Source organism: Rhea pennata, chromosome 1 (genome assembly GCF_028389875.1).
Source record: "Rhea pennata isolate bPtePen1 chromosome 1, bPtePen1.pri, whole genome shotgun sequence".
In the NCBI taxonomy this organism is placed as follows: Eukaryota; Metazoa; Chordata; class Aves; order Rheiformes; family Rheidae; genus Rhea; species Rhea pennata.
Genome location: NC_084663.1, coordinates 103,397,183 through 103,421,968, shown reverse-complemented (window position 1 = coordinate 103,421,968; position 24,786 = coordinate 103,397,183). Strand labels below are relative to the sequence as shown.

The 24,786-nt window shown below is 39.7% G+C and overlaps 2 protein-coding genes across 2 annotated transcripts in view; one reads left to right on the top strand and one right to left on the bottom strand.

The window, feature by feature from the left end:
- Positions 1-505: 505 nt before the first annotated feature.
- The window catches only part of GPR89B (G protein-coupled receptor 89B), a 31,389-nt gene continuing 7,108 nt past the window's right edge, over positions 506-24,786 (bottom strand). Inside the window, exons 6-14 of the mRNA XM_062597592.1 lie at positions 22,882-23,002; positions 22,497-22,577; positions 18,916-19,025; positions 17,532-17,620; positions 17,058-17,150; positions 16,612-16,707; positions 15,942-16,031; positions 15,292-15,357; positions 506-15,139 (exon numbers count right to left, since the gene is read on the bottom strand). Coding sequence (XP_062453576.1) covers positions 14,933-15,139; positions 15,292-15,357; positions 15,942-16,031; positions 16,612-16,707; positions 17,058-17,150; positions 17,532-17,620; positions 18,916-19,025; positions 22,497-22,577; positions 22,882-23,002 — 953 coding nt within the window. The 3' untranslated portion in view covers positions 506-14,932. The remainder of the gene's footprint in view (positions 15,140-15,291; positions 15,358-15,941; positions 16,032-16,611; positions 16,708-17,057; positions 17,151-17,531; positions 17,621-18,915; positions 19,026-22,496; positions 22,578-22,881; positions 23,003-24,786) is intronic.
- On the top strand, positions 6,494-13,195 carry PDZK1 (PDZ domain containing 1). The gene is made up of 8 exons (XM_062574740.1): positions 6,494-6,703; positions 7,021-7,273; positions 8,222-8,358; positions 9,642-9,837; positions 10,072-10,268; positions 10,795-10,986; positions 11,842-12,141; positions 13,127-13,195. Exons 1-8 carry the CDS (start codon positions 6,494-6,496, stop codon positions 13,193-13,195), a joined length of 1,554 nt encoding a protein of 517 aa, XP_062430724.1.

Here is a 24,786-nt window from a genome sequence, read left to right as displayed (position 1 = left end):
TTAAGGTAGGCAAGGAAACATTATTTCGAAACACGTCCTTGCATCGATTTTAAGGGGCATGCAGACCCATGCTCCCAGAAAAGAGAGTTCAACTGTGATTAGCAGTCACAATTATAAGGATTAAAGAGGGAGTATCTCTGCAGTAAAGTAGGCACACAAACCTTTAGTCAACAGAACAATGCTGGCAGCGATGCATATCATTTGAGAAGCCAGCTTATTTTCAGAACTGAATAGGTGACCCGTATTCATGAAAATTTAACTTTAGACCCTTGTAAAGCTTTGTTAAAAACAAAGGTATCCTTTATTCAACAAAGCTTTATAGCTTTAAGCTTGTATTACAAACTTCAAAGATCTACTTCACAAATCTTTCATTAATATCCATGTTTTCTATTCCTCTCATGCAGTGAAATGATCACAAAAACCAGGTTTTGTCACCATCGCTAATAGAAGACAGGCAGACACACAAGCAGCTTACTAAAGAAAATAGAAGTGATCCAGCAACTAGTGGCTTTTTATTATTTTATTTTATTATTATTAAACTCATACATGAACCTGAATAAACTCTTCAGATGTCAGTAACAGATATGAGCCCTCATCTTGGCACTATTGGGCATTAGATCCACATGCTCCATTTATGTCTGTGTCCAAAACAGGGCCACAAAGCAAGCTTGACACTTGGACTGCATACTTTCTGGCAAACAGTGGGACCGTGACGAGTAGCATTTATTTTAGGGTTAAGACTTATCAAAATTTATGAATTTATTAAAGCCAGGGACCCTGCCAAGCTCCAAAATTAAGAACACAGGCTCCTTTCTCTGGTTACCAACACGCTGAGGGAACTATGTGGCCACTTACAACTACTAGAAAATGTTTCTCTCTGGCATAAATCTAAAATAAATATCTGAAACAGATGGCTCCTTTGGTAACGCAGATAAGTATGACAGAATTTTCTCTAACTAAATATCAGAAAGCCTTGGCAAAGAGAACAATTGAAGAAATTTGTAAATGTTAGCACACAGGAAAATGTAAGAATTCTTGCATTACCACAACTGGGCTATAAAAGAGGGACATACTTTGGGGGAAATGGTCCCCATAAATTTAGTCCCTGTGCTAATATCTTATGGCAATATCCTGCAATATCAAAAACCTGTGAATTTAGAGGTTTTCCTAGAGATCTGCAGGCCATAATATGTTAGAGGTCTACAGGTAGGAACATGTTTGAGAGAACAGTCCAAAAGCCTCAAGAATCAGAAGAGGTAACTTTAAGTTGCCTTTTTTTCTGTTCCATTCTTAATTTCATTTTTACTGGGGAAAGGACAGGATAGGCCCCTCAAGGGCTCACCAGTACTGGATACATTAGCACACCTTCCATACAATGTGTATCTCAGCACCACAGACGTGAAGACAGCCCTAAGGCACACACAGTCTTGTTCTCGAGCAGATATGGTGATACTTCCTTATGCACCTCATCATCAGTATCTCATCCAACCTCCTTTCATGGCTCTAATGTTAACCACCAGTCTCTGCTCATAAAGAACCTTCCCCTCCTTATTCTCATTTACCAACTTTTCTGGCATGATAAATCATGAAGTTTCCAAACATTCTGTTGACTCCTAGACCTTCCTCCCTCAACAGTCTTTTCCACACTTTTTGTAACAGTTGCACAATCTCCACCTCTTTTCCAACTCGAACATGACCCATATCTTCTCTTCTATAAACATAGAGTGTTCCTGCATTTCACAGACATTTTACATTTGTGTAGCACCTTATTCTTAAAAAAATCTTATCTGGACCCCAGCTGGGCTCAGGTGATTATCACAGCGACACTACAATCAAAAAATACATCCTGATGTCTTGCTTCAAATAGTGTGCTGTTTCCTTATATACTGACCTGAGATACGTATACATATATAGAAACACACACACACTCTTCATTTATTATACATGCATATACATATATGTATTATACATATACACACTCACACATACATATGTCTACGTTTTCCAATCCTCACTGCACTCAGGTACAAAACCATGAGCCATGGTGATTTCCCCTCTCTATGTCCCTTGTTATCCAATCTTTGTCTCACCTCTCCGAAGGACTGTAAGCCACCTTAGGCAGGGTCTGACCACATTTGTCTAGTGCTTACAACACTGGGGCTCACTTTCCTGGACTCTTAGATTGAATTTTACACAAACAGGGACAATTCCTAGTCACAACAGGCTTGCAAATCCACTTGGGGTAAATAGATTACAGTAAGGCATTCATAAAACTGATGAATGTTCTGTTGAAGAACAATATTTAGGTTATATATATTTCTATTACCTTTCCTTTGAATTAAAGGGCCAGAGCAGACAGCCAAGGCAAACATTACTTCTAATCCAATCCCATAGCAAGTTAATGAGGGCAATTACACCTTTTACATTTTTCTGAAGTTGAATGAGACTTTGGAACAGGGAACTTCATACTGTCAAATCACTACACATATTGGTATACGAAGATCTCCAATTCGGTGACTTCCCCTCACTTCAGAAACACCATTAGTTCAGTTCATGTCTGTCAGTGTATCTTGCAGATGTTTATATCAAAGGGATAAGATACGCCCAGACCTGCTCCCTGTAAGATGTTTCTTATACCTGGAGAAGATTCTTGCCCAGAGCAAAGATCAGGCTTGGCTCAGATCAGCTCCAGATGAGCTCAGATCACTCATCAAGGAGCTGATGAGTCTAATCATCAGCAGAGTAGAATTCAAAGCTACTGAGAAGGGCATGTGATTTGTACCTCTGCAGGCAAGGACAAGGCAGCTTATCAAGAAGATGAACATATTCAGTGAAACTTGGTTAAATAATCATCTTTTAAATCAACCTTTGCCCAATCAAAGTCCAGCCCTACCTATAGGTACTGCCACAAGAGGGACAGCAAAAGAGAACTTCTGTGAGGGCTGTTCCACACAGACACACAGGTAGGAAATTTCTTTGATTTTTCCCTAATTCCTCTTCCCCTAGAAAACTTCTCCTTTTTTGATCCTGATAATTTTGCATGTAAAGCTTTCATGGAGTGAAATGATAAATAGTAAGCAGCCCTCTATAAGCTTCCTCCACTTTCTAAATATGAAGAGGTAATCTTTCCTTTAAGAGTCTACTGTTTCTTGGCCTTTCTGTACACTATTTTTGCTGGTAAACTTCGAAAATTAGCACAAATTCCCAATGTCTGTCATGAAAAACTGCTTTCAGCTGCAACTGTGATCAATACAGTCTGATGTGTTCCAAACAAGGTCCAAATAATAGGGCAGCCCATCTCTGTACAGTGCTTGCCCTAATGCAAACACACAGGGACTCAAAAAAAGCACAAGAATCACCTGACCAAAGGGAGAGAGTGAATTATGACCTGTAAGCTTCCTATTTCTGCATGCTGAAATTCCCTCTGTTCTCTTCCCATTTCAGTGGCATCTGCACCAAACCCCCACCACACACGCATACTTTTCTGAATGTTGCCTGAATACTTTCAACAATGCACTTCTGGCTTTGAAAAAGGCCTATTCCCACATACATTAGTCACATAGGTGATGGAAAGAGAAGCAAAACCATAGAGTTGTGAGGAAAGTTTTACATGCAGGTAGATGAATGCTACTATTATTATTTATTAGGTTGTGATTAGAGGCTAATTTCAGCAACACAGCTTTGGCCTTTTGACAGACTCCAGATGGCAGAGATAGACAGAAGAAAACATATCCAATAAAACACAGATCGAGTTACTAATTACCTGAACTTTCCAACCAGAGAAGGTTGTCCTCCTTCACCTTGTTTATCAGCATGGGTCTTTGGTAGGAGTTGCTGAGACAGCTAACTTTGGAATTTTCTCTGATCATGACTATTGCTTACTTTCAGCACATGATACGTGATATTCCCCCTATTGATGGGCACCACCCAAAATAGAGTTCCATTAGATCACAAAAGCATAGAATAGCTTAGGTTGGAAAGGAACCTCTGGAGGCCATCTGATCCCTATCTCATGCAAAACAGGGCCAGTCTAGATCTGGTTGCTTGGGGTCTCATCCAGGTAAGTATCTTAGGGCTTGAGGTCCCACAGCCTCTCTAGGTACCTGCTCCAATTTCTGACAAGCATTGGGGTGAAAAGGTGACCTTATATCTAATTGGAATTTCCCTTGTGCAGCCTCTGTTTGTTTCCTCTCACCTCATCACTGAATTTCTGAGAAGAGTCTGCCTTGCTCTTCTCCATTCGTTCCAGTTAGGTACGTGAAGATACTAAGACCTTCCTTCTACCTTCTCAAGACTGAATAAATCCAGCTTTCAGACTCTCCTCAAATATCATATTTCTAGCCTTTTATCATTCCATTGGATTTGCTCTAATATGACAATAATTGGGGAGCCCAAAACTGGACACAATATTCACATATGGTCTCACAAACACCAGAAGAGAACAATCACTTTCTGCTGGCTACATTTTCACCAGTATTGCCCAGTGTACAATTGACCTGCACTGCAAATGCACATTTTTTTTTACAAATGTAAATGAAAAAAAAAAAATAAAGCTTTGTAAGTGAAGACATGGGCTTTCTTAGTTGCTTTAAAGTCCTCCTCCAATGTAAATCTCACACCCATTAATGCTGACTCATATTCAACTTGTTCAGCTGCTCTCTGTAACTGGTATCATCCACAAACTTGAGGATGTATTCTGTCTCACTGGCTACATCATCAATAAGAAGGTTAAACAGTATCAGCTGTAGTACTAACCCTAAAGAATGCCACTAGTAACCAGCCACCAGCTGGTTCACCCCGATCAAAACCCTCCAAGGTTGGTGGTCCATCACTTTCCACTCACCTAGTAATGAGCTCATCTAGTCCATTTCTAACCAAATTGACTACAAGGATTGTACGGAAGATAGTCTTAAAGTCATTGCAAAAGTTAAGGTGAACAGCATCCACTGCTCTCCTCCTGACCACAGAGCCAGTCATCATCTCATCATCAGGTTCATCAGGCATGTAAATCCATATCAGCTGATTCCAATCATTTTCTTGTCCATCGTGTGCTTTGACATGGCTTCCACAATGATTTGCTCTGTAGTCTCCAGGGCACCAAGGTCATTACCTAGTAGCAATTCCCAACAGTACATTCTCCAACTAGCTGTTCACAAATTCTCTGGGCTAGTAACACAGAATCCTGGAGATACTCACTAGAAATTCTACTACAGTTGTCATCAACTCATTGGCAAGTCATTTGAATCAAATTACTGCAGTCACTTCAGCAGCCTGTCATTTCTAAAACAGATTTTGTGTCCTTCCTTTCGCACAGACACCATGTTGCGTTCTTCATATCGATTACATCTCACTGCATTGTTGAGGTCATCACAGTTGGAAGCAAAGCTTTTGCAGCTAGATAGGCAGCAAACAGGGGCTTTACGGTCGTTTGAGTAGTCACATAAAAATTGCTACATAAACACACTGTGCTGACTCCTCTTTTCGTTTCACATAGACCAAATGGGGTTGGTTAAACTACCTTAAGTTACATGACGGTACGTTTACACTGTCAGTAGATGTATGCCCAAATGTTCCAGACTCGTTATACCTCATAATACCTACATTCATATCTTACTCAAGCCACATATATAGCATACCCGAGTGTAACACGATACCTCTGTTAGCACCTCTCTAGAACAGAATCAAAAGATGTTTTACATAGGACTCTGAGGCAAAGGAAAACATGGACAACTCCAAGAACTTTGATTTACCAGTGAGTAACTTCTAAATGACAGGAAAACAAAGCAAATTCATCATTTTGTACGAGAACTAAAATGCAGAGATATCAAACCTAGGACTCCCTCCCCCCCCCCAAAAAAAAAAAAAAAAAAAAAAAAAACTTTTTGTAAGTGGAGACATGGGCTTTCTTAGTTGCTTTAAAGTCCTCCTCCAATGTAAATCTCACACCCATTAACGCTAACACTCCACCTACAATGTCTTTTCCTGAAACTTAAGTTTGTTTAGTTAACAACCAAACAACTAATAACTAAGCACAGGAAAGCCTGGTCAGGACAGTGAGGTCCTTCCTTGATCTCACCTACACTTCTGTAAATCCAGTTTTGTCACATAACTTTCTTACAGTGCTCCAAAATGTTTGTGCTGCCATTGTTTTTTTCCCTGTAATACTTAGTTTTGGTTTTAGATCCTCACCTCAATATTTGCCGTCTTATCATAGGCAGACAACTTCCTCTTCCAGTTCTACATCTTGCTAAGACACTAACTTCCTTTAAGACAGGGAGCCAAGGTAAGTGAGGAGGAAGAGGGAAAAAAGGGGGACTGTATTCTTCACCTTAACCTAGTTAACTAGCTTCAACTTCGCAAAGCTGGATTTCCTGGGCAACAATATCCCATGAATTTTGAAGCAAACTAACTCAATATATTATCTAGAGAGGGCATATTTAGGGCAGTCCACTATTTTCGTTCACATGTATTTTTTCCATCCTGCTTCGCAGCGATGACTTCTGCTCTCCAGCCTCGAGAATGTAAAGCAACCAAAAAACCCCAGAAGAACTACGGATTCTACTTGCGTATTGAGAAAGACACAGCAGGGCATCTCATCCGGAACGTGGAAAAGGACAGTCCAGCTGAAAAGGCTGGCTTGAAGGATGGAGACAGAGTCCTCAGGGTTAATGGTATATTTGTAGACAAGGAGGAACATACACAGGTACACCTCAGTTTAATCTGGGATCCATATCAGTCCCCCATAACCCACTGTCACTATGGGAAGTTTTCTTTTCTTTTCTTTTTTTTAACAGCAGCTATAGTTAGGAAATCCAAGAGGTGAGTCAACTGCTCTGATTATCTCCCTGCATTGTTCATTATCCACCACAGGCACAAAATGTCTTTGATGCGCTCTTAAAGTGCGTAAGAGACACCAGTAAGTGTAGGCAGTGCCTGAGCTGATACTGCAACCCTTCCTGGGGAGGGCTTTTAGGTTAATCACTGTAGCACCTGCTTGCCATTTGACCTTGTCCACTACAGGTGGTGGAGATAATCAAGAAGAGTGGGAACTCTGTTGTATTCTTTGTTCTGGATGAAGCTTCCTATCAAAAGGCAAAAAAAGAAGGAGTGAACTTGGAGGAGTTGGGTCAAAAGGTGTCAACAAAACAGCAGCAGGAGCAGCAGTCTCCACCGCTCAGAGCCAATGGAACAATCACTGCAGCTCCCCAACCACGGCTCTGCTACCTGGTGAGGGAAAGGAATGGCTATGGCTTCTCCTTGAAAACTACAGAAGGTGAGAGCTTGGGCAGGAGGAAAGATGGTAAAGATATGACAGCAGGGACAGAGACACCATAGTTAAGTGCCCTTGCTAACAAAAGAGAAGTGAAAGGAGGCAAAATGAGTTCAGCCCTCTACTGTTCATTTCTGTACAGCATACGCAGCTTCCAGTTTTCTGAGGGCCATATTTGTTATGGAGTAGAGGAAAAAAAAATGCAGAAAATTGGATAAAGAGAATAAGCTATTTTCTGCTTGCTGTTTAAGACTACTTCTACAGCTCCACTTCTTGTAAACCAAATATATACTCCAACCACTGCATCAAGGCCTGCTCCATTCCTACAAATTACCTTGGGAACCAGTAAACAAGGTTCTAAAGACAGCTGAAAAAGGAAAACTAAGTGCTTTTTTTGATTTGCAAATTACTTCATTTAAAAAGCTAGAAACCTTCAACATCTTCCACACATACCTTTCCTCCCGTGACACTCGAAAGAATATGGACATCTTCTGGAAAGCATCAACTTCAAATTCAGAATGCAATATAACTCAAAGGCCAAACATGGAAACCTTCTAAACACAGGAAATTATGAAATACAAGTAACAACAACAAAAGCATCTCCCCACTTCAAACTGCCCCTCCTCCCAAAATCCCTTTCAGCTGCCTTAATCAGTCCTTTAGGCACTCTCAGTAGAAAGAGAATCATTTCTTTCTCAGAGAAAGAAATGATTGTTTGAGCTGCAGATAGTGGGGGGGAAAAATGCCTCTTCCCCCACAGGAGTGATTTTTCCAAGTCAGGATAAAGCACACAGGTGTGCGTCTATGTGGAAGTTCTGTGGTGCTTCTGTAATCTGTGCATAAACAGATCCAGAATCCATAAGGACATCAGGGCTGAACTTCCTTAGCCATCAAAATCTAGGCATGTTTCATTGACTTACCCTGTGTAATGAGTTTTCCCATCTATTTTAGGTCAGAAAGGATTGTTCATAGTAGAAGTATCACCACAAGGAGCAGCTGCAAAGGCTGGTGCCCAAAATAATGATCGCCTGATTGAAATTAACGGAAAAAATGTGGAAAATGACACACACGAGGAGGTGGTGGAAAAGGTATTTGCACACCAAGTTACCTTCTGTTCTGGCCCACTTTACTAAAAACCTGTTAGGGTTACTGAGAGGGCAGTTCTGGCTGGTTTGAACGCTTCAAAGGAAGTCTTGGGAGTCACTGCCTATCATCAATACTGCAGAGAGCTCTGCTACTATGGCTCTATTGTCATGAGGCCTCTTGAACTGTCTCTGAATGAATATTGCCATCAAGACAGGCTAAAGAAGTCTAAATACCACAACTATACTGTTGTCATAAATCCTATTAAATAAATCAAGTCCTGCTTCTAGAAGTCCTAGAAATATCCTTAATAGAAAGTGGGCAAGTCATCAAATGTGGCTTTTAGTGCTGGAAGAGGGGGAACTTCCCAGTGATGCAGTTAGTTTGGAATAGGGAGGATTAATGTTCCAGCCTGTTGGAACCTGTTAAGAAAAGCCAAGATCAGTGAAAACCACTACGCTACTAACTACGTTACCTGGCCTCAGCTTCAAAGAACATCGCTAGTGAGGCTTCAGCTTTCCCACTATCAGCACTGCTAAAATGCAGTTGCAGCTGAAAAGATTTCAAAGTGCCCTGAGACTAGCAGCACATACTCCAGCACCACAGCCACACAATTCAATGTATGCTAATAACTACAGAACTGTGCAACACCTGTGTTTTGTGGAGCTGCTGTAATATCAGCTGCACAGAGACAGTGGGTAAGATGAGCATTAGATTAAAAGCTTAGAGGCAGAGGCTGAACAAACCAAAAAAAAAAAAAAAAAAAAAAAAAAGCCAAAGTCAGTAATATAGAAAGATTGAAGAGGACCAAGAGTGATAGGAAGTTAATGGTATGGCAATGTCAAGTTACCCACTTGTTTGTTATTATTTTAATCCATAATGGTGATACAGATGTCTTATATTTATATTGTAGAGCTCAAGATCTAGATCAGAGCCAAGTACTACTTAGGAATTACTCAATTTTATTGGCACTGCATGCCACCTTCATGACTGATAACTGTGGCATAACACTACAGTTAATTCTCTAGAGAGAAGGAAAACAGTAAGAAGTACAGGAAATTCCCTCAGTTATATGGAGGATCTCATATGCCCAAGATCTTGGTACAGCCTGGGCATGCTCCAAGTTTCTAACTGAAATCAATTCTTTAGAAGACTGGCCTAGACCTTGTGGCTCATTTATCAACAGCATCTACATAATGGTTTATCAATGCATCAGTTACTGAAGTCCTCTATGATTCCACTTGATGTTGAAGGGGTCACATCTGAAACTGTAAATGTACTAATGCAGGTAAAGAAGTCTGGAAATCATGTTATGTTTCTACTTTCCAATGAAGAAACGGACCAGTATTACAGAAGCCAGAAGATGGTACTGAGCAAAGAGAGTGCCAGCCTAAAATTGCTTCCCCTCAAACCACGACTTGTTGAGCTCCAGAAGGAAACAAGTGGTTATGGCTTTTATCTACGAATGGAACAAAATACTGGTGGTAAGAACAAAGCCAACAACAAGGCCACCACATCTGCTGTAGTTTCTTCCTGTATAGGCTTTGCAGACTTTATTCTTGTCTGGCTTCTTACCTCTAATCTGCAGGGCTACACGACAGAAATAGTCTCAACATGAAGCACAGTTTGAAGAATTGGCCTTTACCATCAGAAATGTCTTTCAACTTCCCAAACATACTTGTTTTCAAACTATTTTTCCCCCCTCCTTCTGATCTTAGATCACATAATCAAGGATGTTGATTCTGGGAGCCCAGCAGCCAAGGCAGGTCTCAAAGACAATGATATCTTAGTGGCTGTCAATGGTGAACAAGTAGAAGCTCTGGACCATGAACAAGTAGTGGAAAAGATTAAGCAATCAGAGGAAAAAATCACACTGTTGGTAGTGGACAAGGAGACTGACACCATGTATAAACTGGTAAGAAAATGCAGGCTACTGCTAGGAATTGGTAATTCATCACTGAAAAGAGATATAGGCACCAATGAATCTGCTCTGACAGAGAAACTACGTCAACTTGCAGTAAATATCTAAAATATGTCCATATTTCAGCAACTCTCCTTGCATTTGTATAGCATGTTACTAAACATCCCAAGTCTCTGGCCTGTTTCTGATTTTTATAGGCATTACTAAAATTCTAAATTTTAACACATCAGAGCAAAGATAAGTTTAAGACAACAAAAGCTATGAGGTTGCATAACCATATATGAATGAAATGGGTAACAAAACTCTCATCTCACATAGATCAATACTGTAGCTTTTGCCTTTTAATTTCTGGCCAAGGTGACAGATTCCTCATGGCAGCTTAATTTTGAGTCACAGAAAGGTTTAAACAAAACATGGTTAACATGTTCTGTGATTCCCGTGATTCTGTGAAAGCCTAATATAGATTTCACAACAGATTTTTTTTATATTAACAAGCTTATCTTTGTTACTGCTTTTTCAGGCTCAAATTTCCCCCTGCACATACTACCACAAAATACAAGATCCATCTCCAGCTAAAATGGAGGAAAGAGTGGAGTTGCACACTGAGCAGGAAGTGAACAAGCCAAGAATCTGCAAGATGGTGAAAGGGCCCAGTGGATTTGGCTTCAATTTGAATGTGATCAAGAACAAACCTGGACTGTTCGTCAGTGAGGTACTAATGCAGGACAAGAAACAAGGGCAGTCAGTCACACAGCCTCCCCCTTTTCCCTCCGTCCTGTAAATTTATTCAAGTTAAACCACAAAAAAAAACACAAGTCTGTTATCCAAAAGCACTGGAGAACACGGTTGTAATTGTTAAAGCCAGACTGACATTGTAATACCAGGTAAAATATTGTTTGAGAGATTAAAAAAAAAAATCACAAAAAAAAAAAAATCCTCATTCTGTTGGATGTCAAAATGTGAGGCTAATACCACCTTTGCCTCATTTTTACTTTTATTCATAAAGCTAGCAAGCTAATATTAGTAATTTAAAGAGATTTTTCTGAGCTGCAGAATATCTTAAAAAGATTTATTTCTCCCTCCCTTCTCTGAATTATACAGCTCACAAGAGCTTCTATTCCGTCAAATTATGATTGTTCCTTTAGGGTTTATTTTATTTTATTTTATTTTTTTGGGGGGGCGGGCATTTCCACTCATTACTAAGGAATTTGCAAAATGTAATAAACTAAAATTAAGTCACCAGAAAGGGAACTGCAAATAATAAGAAAATTGGTTTTCCACCTGTCTTCATGCCACACTTCCATAACGAAAGCCTAAGCAACATCAAGATGCATCTTAAAGCTAAATTTGATGGGTTCCACATTAATTAATGTGGAATGAATCCATCTAAACCTGACTGATTACCAATCTCCCAATTTATTTCTTTCTGTCCTATGATATTTCCCCTCTCCCATGTTTACTTTGCTGTCTTGTAACAAAAGCGGTACCACAACATTCTAGATAAACATTGGTTGTTAATGTGTCTTCAAGTTTTGTGCTAATATCACTATCCGAACTTGCCTTTCAGATACAAAACAATGGGCCTGCTGACACAGCTGGTCTAAAAGATAATGACTTTTTGGTAGAAGTGAATGGGGTGAACGTGATGAACGAACCTTATGAAAAAGTGGTGACAAGAGTGCAGGATAGCGGTGACGAACTAACACTACTTGTGTGCAGCAAAGATGCTTACGAATACCTTCAGCAGCAGAAGAGTCACACTACAGCCTCTACAGTAGATCCATTCTACAATGCTTTTGAACCTCCTGCTTACACAGAAAACCCACCAGCAGAGCCAGAGAGAACCTCACCAGAGCCAAGAGAAAGAGTGAGTAATACTACATTGAGCAGAAGTTGAGGGATTATCTAGGGGACAAGAAAAGAATTTGTTTTCAGCTAGTATGTTTACCTGAGCTAGGATCTTTAGCTTGAGGATAGTTTTCATAAAATCAGTCTGTGTTATTAATAAGGAAGCTAGGATTCAAATACCACAAACAACTCTTCCTCTCCTGACACATAATACAGATGGTTACCTTTCATTAAAGATTAAATCACAGAAAGGATGCACATAAAATATTTTATACACGACAGCAATTCAAATATGGTAATTCTTAATGAAGATGGGAAACAGGCAAGACAGTCCTGAAACGGCAGAGAAATAGTGTTTAAGTACACCAAAAAGCATGAAATGCTTTTTGGGGAAACCAGGTGAAATACTTCAGAACAGACTATTTTGTAGAAGGAAGAACAATTTATAGGATATGACAACACATTCTAACAAATGTGTTGAACTATTTTGTTCATATTATGCCAGTAGAATCTGAAGTATGACAGAAGTCAAAAGAAACAAGGTATCTCTTCTTCAATCAGTCATTTTGACCCTTCTGTGGTCAGCCTTAAATACTTAAATGTTTTTAGGTTTTTTGCACATGCAGAATATACAGGGAGGAGTAAGACTAATATTGTCCCTGTTTATTCTTCATCACATCGTGTGCAGATGTCCAGCTCCAAGTTTTCTCAAAAGTTTCTTACTTACCAAGCTGAGTTTTGCAGATCTGAAGTTAGCCCCTCTTGTGTGTGCAAATTCAGCAGATTCCAGAATTAAACAAAACAGGAAGCCCGTATCAATTTTCTCTCTACAATAAACTTAATTAAAAAAAATCTACAACAAAAATCATTTACTGGCTCATTCTCCCATGCAAATAGGTACATGATTAATACCGATTAAAACAGAAGACCTTCATAACACTATAGACTACTAAGCAAATTTACAAACTAAAAATAACCAGAATGTATTTGTTACTCCTCTGCAGGCAAGCTCATCCTCCTCTTCTCAATCACTTGCAAGAGACAGTGACAGCAGCGATGACACACAGTTGTGAGAAGACAAACTATGCCAAGAACAAATAATAAATCCCTTTACTTCAATCATTCTTTGCTACTACATGTCCCAGACTAGACTATTTCTAGGACTGCCATACCTGTAAAGGAGTACAATCTCTTGCTGACATGCAAATGCCCGAAATAAACACTTAAATGTAACTTGTAGTCATTTAACACACTGCAACTGTACTTCGCTGGCTTTCTGCCTTGAAAAGTGAGTAGTTAGTCACTATTTCTGTAAAGGCTTAAATGACTAGAGGTATATACTTAAACATGCTGCCGCAGAAGGAGGAACCACGTTTCATAAATCCCCAAGTGTTTCAGCCTTTTAAACACAAGCTCTTAAATACAGAGCAACTGATCTCTCCCCATCTCCCAGGAGAGGCAGTTCTCCTAATCAAAGTTCATCAACTCAATCTCTGTGGTGACTTATGTGCTGTATTTACTGCAGTACAAGTGCTGTGATATGTCACAAGTCAATGTACTAAGTTTATTACACTCCTTTCTCTTACTAAGGCTGCAAAAGGTTTTTTCTTTTTTCTTCAAACATTACACTAACTTCATAATCCATAGATCTAAATTTTTAAGCACTATTCTCTCTCCTCTTAATAGTTGTGGATCATGGTAGCTAGAATAGTGTATGTAATTCAAAGTCATGCCTTGTCTGATTCCAAGCCAACCACATTGTCTTGAATACGACATAAATGGCTCTGTAATACTTCTACTGTATGCTTTACCTCTTTGCTGTACACCAAGAACAATAATGAAATAAATCGTTGAGCGTGGCTATTTATTTTTCCCAGGTCTTACCCTTGCTACCTACTATTTATGCTCCAAAACAAATTTTAAAACAAAGCAAGCTGGGGAGAGCAGCTATGGGAAGCTACAGGTTCAAGTCACATGAGTAAAATTTACTTTTTTGCTTTGAATTGTGTCAAGAAGGGGATACAGGCTACTGCAGAAGAACACATAAGTTGTGAGGAATACTGAATTTACAGTATATAAAGTAAACAAGGAATAGCTGTGATCTCTAACTTCACACTGAACTCTAGCAAACAGTAATTCAAAGCCTCAATTCCATTTATTTAGGAAGAGGAAATAAGCTGAGACTCAACAACAGAAGGCTGAGCTCCAGCTCATAAGAACACTAGATACCAGTGATGCACATCTCCCTTCAACTTCTCTTAATTTCCCTCCTGCCATGCAGTAAATCCTAGCCATTTTCTAGCTCACTTCCAGCCAAACCTTTGGAGTTGACACAAAATAACTGTGTTGTTCATGAGATATTACAAAAAGCTTATTTAATTCCACAGACTCAAGCATTCAGCTGTAGGATCACCACCCTCTGAATCCCAGTTACAAGTTGCTTTTCAAAAGGTAATCACATTTCCTTAGTGCCTTCTATAAAGATGTTCTTCTAAATATACAGGTTTCACCTCAGACAACCTACTATGTATGTTCCAGTCCCCCAAGATACTGCTGCACCAAAGGCTGCCCTTATTCCTTGGTGCCAAACTATCTTCCATTCAACACCTGCATCCATTCTCCTTCAAGTCGTGGCACCTTAACAAAGTGAACCACAGAGCTTGCCGAAGATGTGTGTGGAAGTTCAAAGAGCCAGTCACACTGCTAGACCACATAGAACTGTCTGGGCTCTTTACAAGTTTTGCAGCCCACAGGAGATGCAACAGTCCAGTAGGAAGGACAAGAGAACAGTGGGTGACTGCAGTCCTTATTTAGAGGGCCATGTGCTTCTCTGGGGCTTGTTTGTGTGCCAAGTAGAGGAAGAGAATACTGGAGAGTGCACTAACTAGGAATATCACATCAAACCAACGATGATAGAAGTTGAATTGCAGCTCTCCCAGGACTTCTGTAATAATAGTACGATACTCTAGAGGCATACTCATCCGAATCAGGAGCACTGATGAGACAAAGTACATACCCTGTAAATTAAAAAATAGAAGATAACAACTGTTATTGTAAATACTATGGGGATAAGAAGAGTCAGTGCACAAATACTTTATTACCCGTATAAGCACACAAATATGTGTATACATAAGCATACACAGGCATGACCATGGTCTTGGGTACTCACCATTATCTGTGCTAAGAGCAGAACAATAACATTGGAGGACTTGCTGCTGGAAATGGCATAGAAGAACTAGAAAGAGAAAAAAAAATGTACTAAAAATAAGTAGTCAGAGAACTCCAATGTGCCCTACGAGAGCATGAAAGGAACATGTCTATCAATACTTTTTGATTAAAAATAAACATATATATCTATATCTATGTACATATTTATACATAGATATGTAAAAATGTTTAAGCTAAGGTACCAAAAGATAGGCCAACACAATGAGTCACATATCTGTTGAGAGTTAATGCCCTTCCAGTTCTACAGAAAAAAACAATAGTTGAAGTGAGGCGATCTAAATTCTTCTAATCATCATCTCATCAGCCTTACAAAAACATCCTGGAAACAGCATCATTTTGCACCTTTGCTTACATTTAATATCCCACCTAACATCTACTACTCTTTCCAAGAGTATTGACAATAGAGACTAAGTGGGAAAATACAGTGCAGAAGATATTTTCCTCCTTTCCTCCCTCTATAAGAATTTGTATTAGGACCTTAAAAACATAAGTGTATACTGAAAGCTTATACAGTCTTTGCCTTGTTTAAAGTTAAAATTCACTAACAGCTCTCCCAGCCCACAACCACACAAAAGTCCTGGCTAAACATACCTTTGTAAGTGTGATTAACAAGCCTCTGATAGAGGTAACAATGATTATTCCAACAAGGATAAAGGAAATGTGCTGAGACCAGAATTTGACCTGTATCAACAAGAAGAATACAGTTAAATCTCTAAGGCTAGCCTCATTTACTCCACATTGTTTAGCTGACAGTTCTTCAGGGTCTTTGTATTTATTACTGTATAGATATCTATCGTAGGGAGGTTTACATGACAGGTTTGTTGGTCCTTTTTTTTTTAAAACAATTACATTAGTAACTACTTTAAACACACAAGAAAAAAATTGAAAAAACTTATAAACATCACAAAAACCCCTGTATTCATAGAGATATAGTAAAAAGAGAGTAAATAACAGAACATCTGCAGTTACATGCAAATTTAATTATTCTGTAGATAAATGTACTAATCTAAGCAAGTTCACTAACATGTTTCCATCTGCTCAAAGCATCAAACAAATCATTGCCTCTTTGGCCAGATCATACTACCCTCTCAGCATACGAGCAGTGTTAAAGCGAAGTTCACGATGCATTTTCTCTTCCTCCTCAATCAGTTGGAAGGCAAAGATTCTCACAGCTCTACCATTCCCTCCTAATCTGGGATATGTGTTTATTTAGATAAAACAGAAATTACTGCAAGGAGTACAGGAAATAATAAATTCTCACATCAAACTGGATTCCCAGGTAATTCACAGTGATTTCAATCCCTCTCGTGACTGGATCAGTCTTCCCAACACGGTCGAATACAATATTGATAGTTGCCTGAAAAAAAGATTTACCTTCAAACAAAACAAACAAAACCCAGAAAGTATATATCCTTGCTACAAATGAGACACATGCATAACTTTTGCTCTGTTTCAATATGGAAAAGGGGTTTTGGATAATCTAAGAGGTTGCAAAATGCATAAAAATAAAAACTGCTTGTCTAGTGCTCTATACAGAAAGACAGAGGCAGAGATTTAGTCTACACAAATGTGTTTTATTCAGAGTTTCCAGAAGCAGAATTTTAAGAAAACTAAAATATTACTTGATGCACTGCACTTGCAGCCCAAACTAAGCAAGACGTAACAGCTACATATGTTCACATGCAGCAAAAACAGACATTTACATACCATGAAGATTTTCCAGACACAATAGATGGAGAAAAAATAACCCAAAAAGTTAAAGTATTTTCCCTGGAAAGTTTTGGAGTACTCAATTCTCTCCTGGAGAAGAATACATGGGGGGGGGGGGGGACAGAACACACACACACGAAAAGAATATATTATTTGCAGGTTCACCCAAAACAAAAATCATACATTTTAAAGGAACATCAGTAGTAGTAAACACAACTTTATCCTTCTGCAATTCTTTGAATTCAAAGGTTTCTGAATAGCCTTAGGGACATGGGGCTTGCCCCAGCATACATCTGAACTGGAAGGAAACTGCCATCTAGATCCCAAATTTAAAAAACAAATTCTCACTCTACTGCATCATAACATTTCTGTATTTGTCTGAGGAGCATCTTGTCAACGTCCTGTTACATACATCCTCTTCCAAACTAACTGACCTCTAAAACCCATCTGGGCAGTTACTTTGCTTTGTACCTTTGTTGCATGCAGGTCAGCGGTTTCCAGAAAAAGCTGCCGACTCAGCTCTTCTAAGGCATCCACTTCTTGCTGAATAAGGGACAGATCTGGCAAACCAGCATAGTCAAAGCTACAATACGTCAAAAGTTTTTAATTATAAAAAAATCATCTCCTGTCTGCCCCCCAAGGGCCACATTTAGTGGTTTGACCACTTTTTTGATCCAGATCAGTTTTTTGATCCAGTCTTACCGCTCTTTGTTTATACTGAAGAAGTCCTGAAGATATGCATATTTCATAGTACTCCATTTTAAGAATGCAGACAACAGAGTCTTTACACAGTGTCACCAACCACCTCTTTATTCATCTGCCTGAGGAACATATTGCAGAACGGAACCAGAGCTCTCAAAGAATAACTGTTCTGCTTTTATCAGTGTCCCTTGTGACTGGTATGCATCATGTGTCACTCTCACACCATCTTCATAACAAACTGCTGGGTAACTACTCTTAGAGATTACTGATTATTATGAAGAACCCAGTCAAATGACCAAATTTGGGATTTAACAGCTAGTAAGAAGGAAGGAGTGGAAGAATAGTCCTCAGTGTTAAATATGCAAACTGCACACTTTAGGTGGTCTGGCAACAATTGTCGATAGGGAACTGTAAGATAGAGAAATACAGACTTTCTTAATATCCCACAGATTCCTTCTATCCCATTTGCATGGGCAGAACAAGGTCTGTTCACTATTAGTATGTACCTTTTCGTACTACAGCCGCTCAAGTACAAGTGCTCAAGCTACAACATGAGAATAATTTAGTTGGTCTACAAGTTAGCTTGCCTTCTTTTTCTCATGTCTTTCCAAAATGGGCAAAAAGCAAGCTATACCTTAGGTAAACTGTTCCAGCAACTCAGTCAGTGCTGCTGTCTTGCTTAAGTATCCCACAACCTCTTCCTCCTAGAACCGTGTATTTCAAGTTAGCACCAAAACATGCATGTAGGTCAGTCATATAACCAGAGGATACATCAGAATAGAAAGCTGTCTCCCACTCCAAGCACGTGATAGAATTGTCTTTTGCATTAGAACACAGCAAGTGTGAAAGTCTGTCCTTCAACCTGCTGTACACATCAATTATGGTCACACAAAAGCACATTTATAGGGAAGGGCAGTGGCACATGACTTTTGAATGCCTCAAAAAATCTGTATCCAAGTCCCAGACAAAAGCTCAGATAATACAGTGCCGAGTGCTAACTTCTTGGGAAACATTAAAACCTTTTGCTCAGACTTCTGAAATATGTTAAAACACAAACGCTTCATAACTGACCTCCCTAATGCTTTTCCTTTCAACACAGAAGAAAGCTGAGGCCACCTCCCAAGGCAGGTGCAAACATGCAGATGAAGGATACTTTCACTGCCTGCAACGGATGTTGTAACACTTTTTATCATTCCCCAGAAGCCAGTGGTTTTGTTGTGCACTTCTCCTCTTTGGAACATTGTCCTGTGAGCCACTGCTATCCTGAAAGAACAAAAAACATAAGTCTTTAAGAATCAAATATTTTTACTAACAAACAAAAAACCTACTTCCTTGAAAGATACTGTTAAACTAAATACATTATACACATACATAACTTTTTTTTTTTTCTCTCTCTCCAAACACAAATCTTGCTTCATGACCTTGTCCTGACTAGCTCTGGAGCACAGCCTAGATCTAAACAAGCAAGCTATTAGAAGCTTCAATGAGATACTTCCTAAAAGTTCTATCCAGTATCCTTTAAAGAGAGTTAAATCCAATTAAAAATATATATTCAAATGGCTTCCTCCAGCATATCGTTAGTCACTTTTCTTTCCTCAAACATATGACTTTGCTATCTCAAATTCAGGAATCAGAAAACTCTTCAGGCCTCTCCCTCGCCTTGAACACCTCTTTATCACCGCACATCCACCTCCTACGCAGAGCTGTGAGCACTGGGTGGTATGCAGCAGCACTCTCTGATATGCTGTCTGTCACTCATTACTGGGCCATGCGACAAGCTCTCATAAGGCAGAAACACGTAAATCTGTTATTGGACTGAACCACTGGATGCTTCAGGCAATCTGAACATGACTCCTAACACTTGTTCTAGTACAAGAGCAGCAGCTGCATATTGTCCCTCACACTCCCATGTGCTGCAGCATAATCCCTATGAGCAGTGCTGGCATCTGGTCTCATTACCTCACATTTCTCCCCATTGAAATCTGTGAACCAATTATCCTCTCCTAATCTGAAAACTAATCATAGGATTGTCAATGCAATCCACAATTCGCCTGCATTTATAATCTTTTTTCGTAGCTGCAGCCAGTATTGCTACACTTGGCACTCCACTCCCTTCAAGGTTGCTGATAAGCAGTGAAATAAAAATAAGTCAGTCATGTGGACAGGTTTAGCTCAGTTGGCTAGAGCATGGTGCTGCTAACGCTAAGGTCGCGGTTTCAATCCCTGTATGGGCTATGCTGAGGGTTGGACTAGATGATCTCCAGAGGTCCCTTCCAACCTTACCATTCTATGATTCCATGACCCTCCTTTGCACCTAGCAAGAGAAGCACCCTTGAGGCACCCCACGTAGCATGCAGAAGAGCACATACGCCCACAGATTAGAAATAGCAGAGTTCTTAAAATTATTTAATTCTTCCTGATAGCTGTCAAATAAAAGCAAAAACTGCATTTTTACCCTTGCTTTCTTCACACTATCTGATTTACACACTCAATCCCAAACGATCCACACGGCATTGCAGTAAAATGCAGCCATGTCAAGGTGAAGTGCACAGTTATATGTAGTCTAGAATATCAAGGCAAATCTTTTCTTTCGAGAAGTGACAGGGATAGCTACACTCACATATAGTTAGGAGCTCTGAAGACCTCACAGAAAGGATCCAAAAGCAAAACTACATACTTTGCCTGTGTAGGTATATTTCCTTCAGATGTGTTGAGTTGACCCTTTTTAAATACAAAACAAAATAAACCGATGGAGTCACAGAATCTAAGGCTTTCAAACCTGAAGCTTAGTTGTCTAATGTCTGCAAAGGTGAGTATAAAGAACCTATCAACTTCAAAAGTGAGTTTTCATATGGCCTTATGTGAGTACACTCAGGAAAGAGAACATATATTACACATAATTCATGTGCAAAAGTATCAGGGAAAACAATTTTCAACTGTTCTCTGCTACTCACAAGAAACACAGTATGAACAAAGGTTTGTATGAGAAAAATGTCAAGATGAGCAAAGGAAACAAAAAGGTTTACACTCTATTACCTGTTAATCCTCATGTGTATTGAAAAAGCTGAGTTATCAGCAGTACTGAAAAGGTGGCCAACTAGTAGCTGACAATACATAGAACCTTAGTGTTTAGTCCATGCAATAAAATACTGCTGTTCCCACTTGTCCTGTCAAATAATCTGGATTGCATCTGGACTGATACAAATACAACTTCTTAAGCTTCGCTCTATACCAGCAAATAGTCCAATTATAAAGCCATTGCTCCTTATCAGAGCAAAAAGAGAACAAAATCTACAGGACTTGAGCTTCTACTATTTCTTGCACATTTCTGACACTACACAAGTTTTTAGTTCGGGTTTTATTTTTTCTTTTTTTTCCATAATACAAATACATGAACTTCAGGAAAATTCCCAGGCCATTAACACTCTTTGGATGGCTCCTCCTAATGGTTATAGAGTGGTTACGTTCAGAAGGTTCTTGGCTATGGGAAGGCAGGCAAGTGCTAGTCAGATGCAAGCCCCGAACACCCTTACTTCTATCCTAATATGACCCTCCCAGAGACAAGGTGTCAAAAAATGCTGTACAAAACATAAGAGCACACAGAAACAGAAGCAACATTGTACAATAACAACTCCAGAGCCAATATTTTTGTATGCTGCTGATCATACTATATTAAATCTCTCTGCTTAAATAAATTTTCTCTCATTACTTACCATCCCATACCTCACCATAAATATTGAATTAACATTTGTTCGCTACTTAACACATTCACATTTCAAAGTGGAAGAAAGAAGATATGCTTTAATGACACGTTCATCTGCTACCACTGATTAGCAGATATACATGTTGGTGGTTTATTCAGCAAGTTCAGACTACCTAAAAGCTCTCTTGTAATATTTAAAAGCTCCTATTAAAACATTAGTGTGACAAAAATAAAGTTTTGCGGGTTGCTGTGAGAATTCAGAGTCAGACAAACAAACCTTTGAAGAGACTATGGTAATTACACTTACTCTGTACTGGTAAGCCATGAAGTTTTTAATTTGTAACAGAACACAAAGATCCTTTCAGTGTAAATGCAATTACATTTTTTCTGAGAGCAGCTTTTTTGCTTAGGGTACGTGGAATAAGGTAAACCAACAAATGAAAAGCTTTTATGGCATGGATGAGCACTGCACTACATTCACACTAGGAATGCTTTGCAAATCTTGCAAAACTTAACTAATGTAAAACTTTCCATTAGCAAGGATGTAAGTGTTTCCATGTCAGCTCACTGGCCTGCTTCAGTTTTGAAGCTAGGATACAAAAGATCCACAGAGCACAAGAGAGTTCAGTATCTGTGAACCAGGTGCTGTACTGAAACTGCTAGTAAGAGAGCAAACTGTGGTGGTTTAAGTAAGGAACATTTACTCATCTGGAGAGAACGGGACTCATTCTACTGACTAGTCAGTCAAGCTGCCATCAGAGAGTTACAGTCTGTCTTGGAGGTCTAACCAGTGCCACCGCAGTAAGAAAGTGTGCTACTTAGACCACAAGTCTGGAAAGAAACCAAAGTTGTATACCAGACCATGAGCAATTGCCAGAATAAAACACCACAGCTCTAATCCAATTCAGCCACCTGTTTCAATGGAGTATTAGGCCTGACAGTTAAAAATCTTGGTAATTCCCAGACCACTTTAAACTCTACTGACTGCAAACCTCACAATAAATCATTTCATGCTACTACTGCCTTCTCACCTTTTTTTCTTGCTAACAATCATGTCCATAGTTTGAAGAAGGCGGCGCTCCAAAGCCAGAATATCTGCATCTGTCACATTTCTGCAAAGTGAAGACACTCCGTTAGGCTCCTATCCAATTTCAAAAGAAACCTGCAAATGCCCATTGAACAAAGAGGAAGAGAGGAGCCTATATGAGGAGAATATGCTTCTGCAATGAAAACAGTCCTAGCATGTAGACAGACCAATAGCAAGGCTCTGTACATTGGAAGTACGGGAGTAAAAGTCACCACCAAACCGTTACAGATGGGAAAATGACTTTTATGAAAAATACTTATGAAAAAAAAAATGGCAACTGAAAAAGCAGATTAATAGATATCAGAAACATTTCACAAGGCTGCAATTACCTGAGAAAGTAGGACATATAAGTATATGGACAGTTGACAGCCCCAAATCCTGACAGCAAAGCCATAAGTGTCACCCCAATCACACCCACACGGCTGATGAGCTGTTCTATAGACAGGATTCCTGAGAGAGGAAAAAACACAGTATCAGTAACCAGTTGCTCTCTTTGTTCTGCTCCACACTTGGTGCCTTCACAAAGCAACATACTCACACAGCTGCCTAATGAAACTGACTGCCTTCACACTTCAATGACTACAGGCGATAAGTAAGTATTGGCAAAGACTATGAAAAGAAAGAGGTGGAATGCCTCTCATAGAAAACATCTTATCATGCTTAAAAATAGGGATAGGAAACTCAAGCTAAGAAGAAGGCCAAGAGAGATTTGGAGGGGGCTAATACTTGCCTTCTCATTCTAAGATTAGTGATTGGACTTTGCCAAGGAAGGAACAGAGATCATCTCCTAGCTACTATAAATCAGGTTATCTTTCATAAAGTCATTTCTGCAATAGTCAGAGCTACCAAATAAGTTACTCTTGGCAAACTGGCCCAAAGTTGTCTGGACCATAGAGAGGAAGCCCTATCCAATCAACAATTAGGAGTGACCTCTGCAGACCAGATTCAGCCAGTGCTAACAGGACAACAGTGTTACAACAGCATGGGAAGTTTATGCTACTCCCAGATGTTCAAATCATCTTGTAGATAAACATAGGCTTTCGGAGTGCCTAGCAATCAGGCACTGCATATGAGCATCAAGTGAACTCTAAAAACATATATTCACGTAACAGAGCACAAACACCAAGCCTGTGCTGTAACCAGTTCCAAGGACTGAAGTCGCATTTATCCTTCCCAATCATTTAATCCTATCTTCTCAGGATACAGAGCCACGTGCTATTAAACATCATTCTTTTTAGGGAGCTAGTTACAGAGCAGCTGCCACACGCAGCATATTTGTAGCTTAAATGACTGCAAAGTTGAGATGGCCAAGTGCCAAGCCACATTTCATGCTTCAGAGGAGGGGAATAAATGATGGAAACAAGGCAAAAGGACTTCACAAAGGGAGACTGAGACACCCAGTCATGTGCAGTTGCATAGAGATTTACATCAGCTACAGAATGTGCTACAAAATACTGGCCTTTTGCCCCACACACTGTCAGATAGCAGCAGTTAAAACAGAGGTGCCTTCAAAATGACATGCCATTCCACTGTTTAAAGCAATGCTCCCCCCGTAACACTTACAGTATCCCTACTTTTCTAATCAGACACATGAAATGAGTGTTTTATAAACTCTTATGAAGGGATTGAGCTTTACTAGAAAACTAGTAAGTATTCAGTAAAGGATTCCCTTCTCCCTAACAAAGGCTCCCCAATTCAGGTCTACAAAGTCAAGCTAACCAGACTGCAGGTCACCTAGGGCTCCAGACTTGGAGCCTTGGCAGAAGATGCATTCCCCAACTGCAGCACAGTGCTATCACCATCCCCAAGCAAAGCACTCTCCTGACTCAGGGTGACAGACACCCAGGGTACATACTTAAAGTAGTCCAACTAGTCAGCACACGCCCCAGCTGCAGCACAGCACTGTACATCCAGGTAGGATGGAGCACACTGGAAGAGACACCACAGGTTACATACTGCAATATGAGGGGCCTGTTAAGCACGACTTCATGCGGCATCTCCCTCCACAACAGGATCCTACACTACTGAATCGGGCCACCACTGTATGGCAAAGCCCTGCACTAGCCTTGTCAGTACGTGCAGGACAGCAGTAACCCAATACACCAGGGGAAAAAAAGTTTAGAGTATTTTGCTCTAACATCTAAACCTGGTATGATAAGGCACTGTATGACAAACCATCTTGCAAAGCAGAAGCTAAACCCCCCAAAAATACAATAGATCACTGCCAGAAGTCC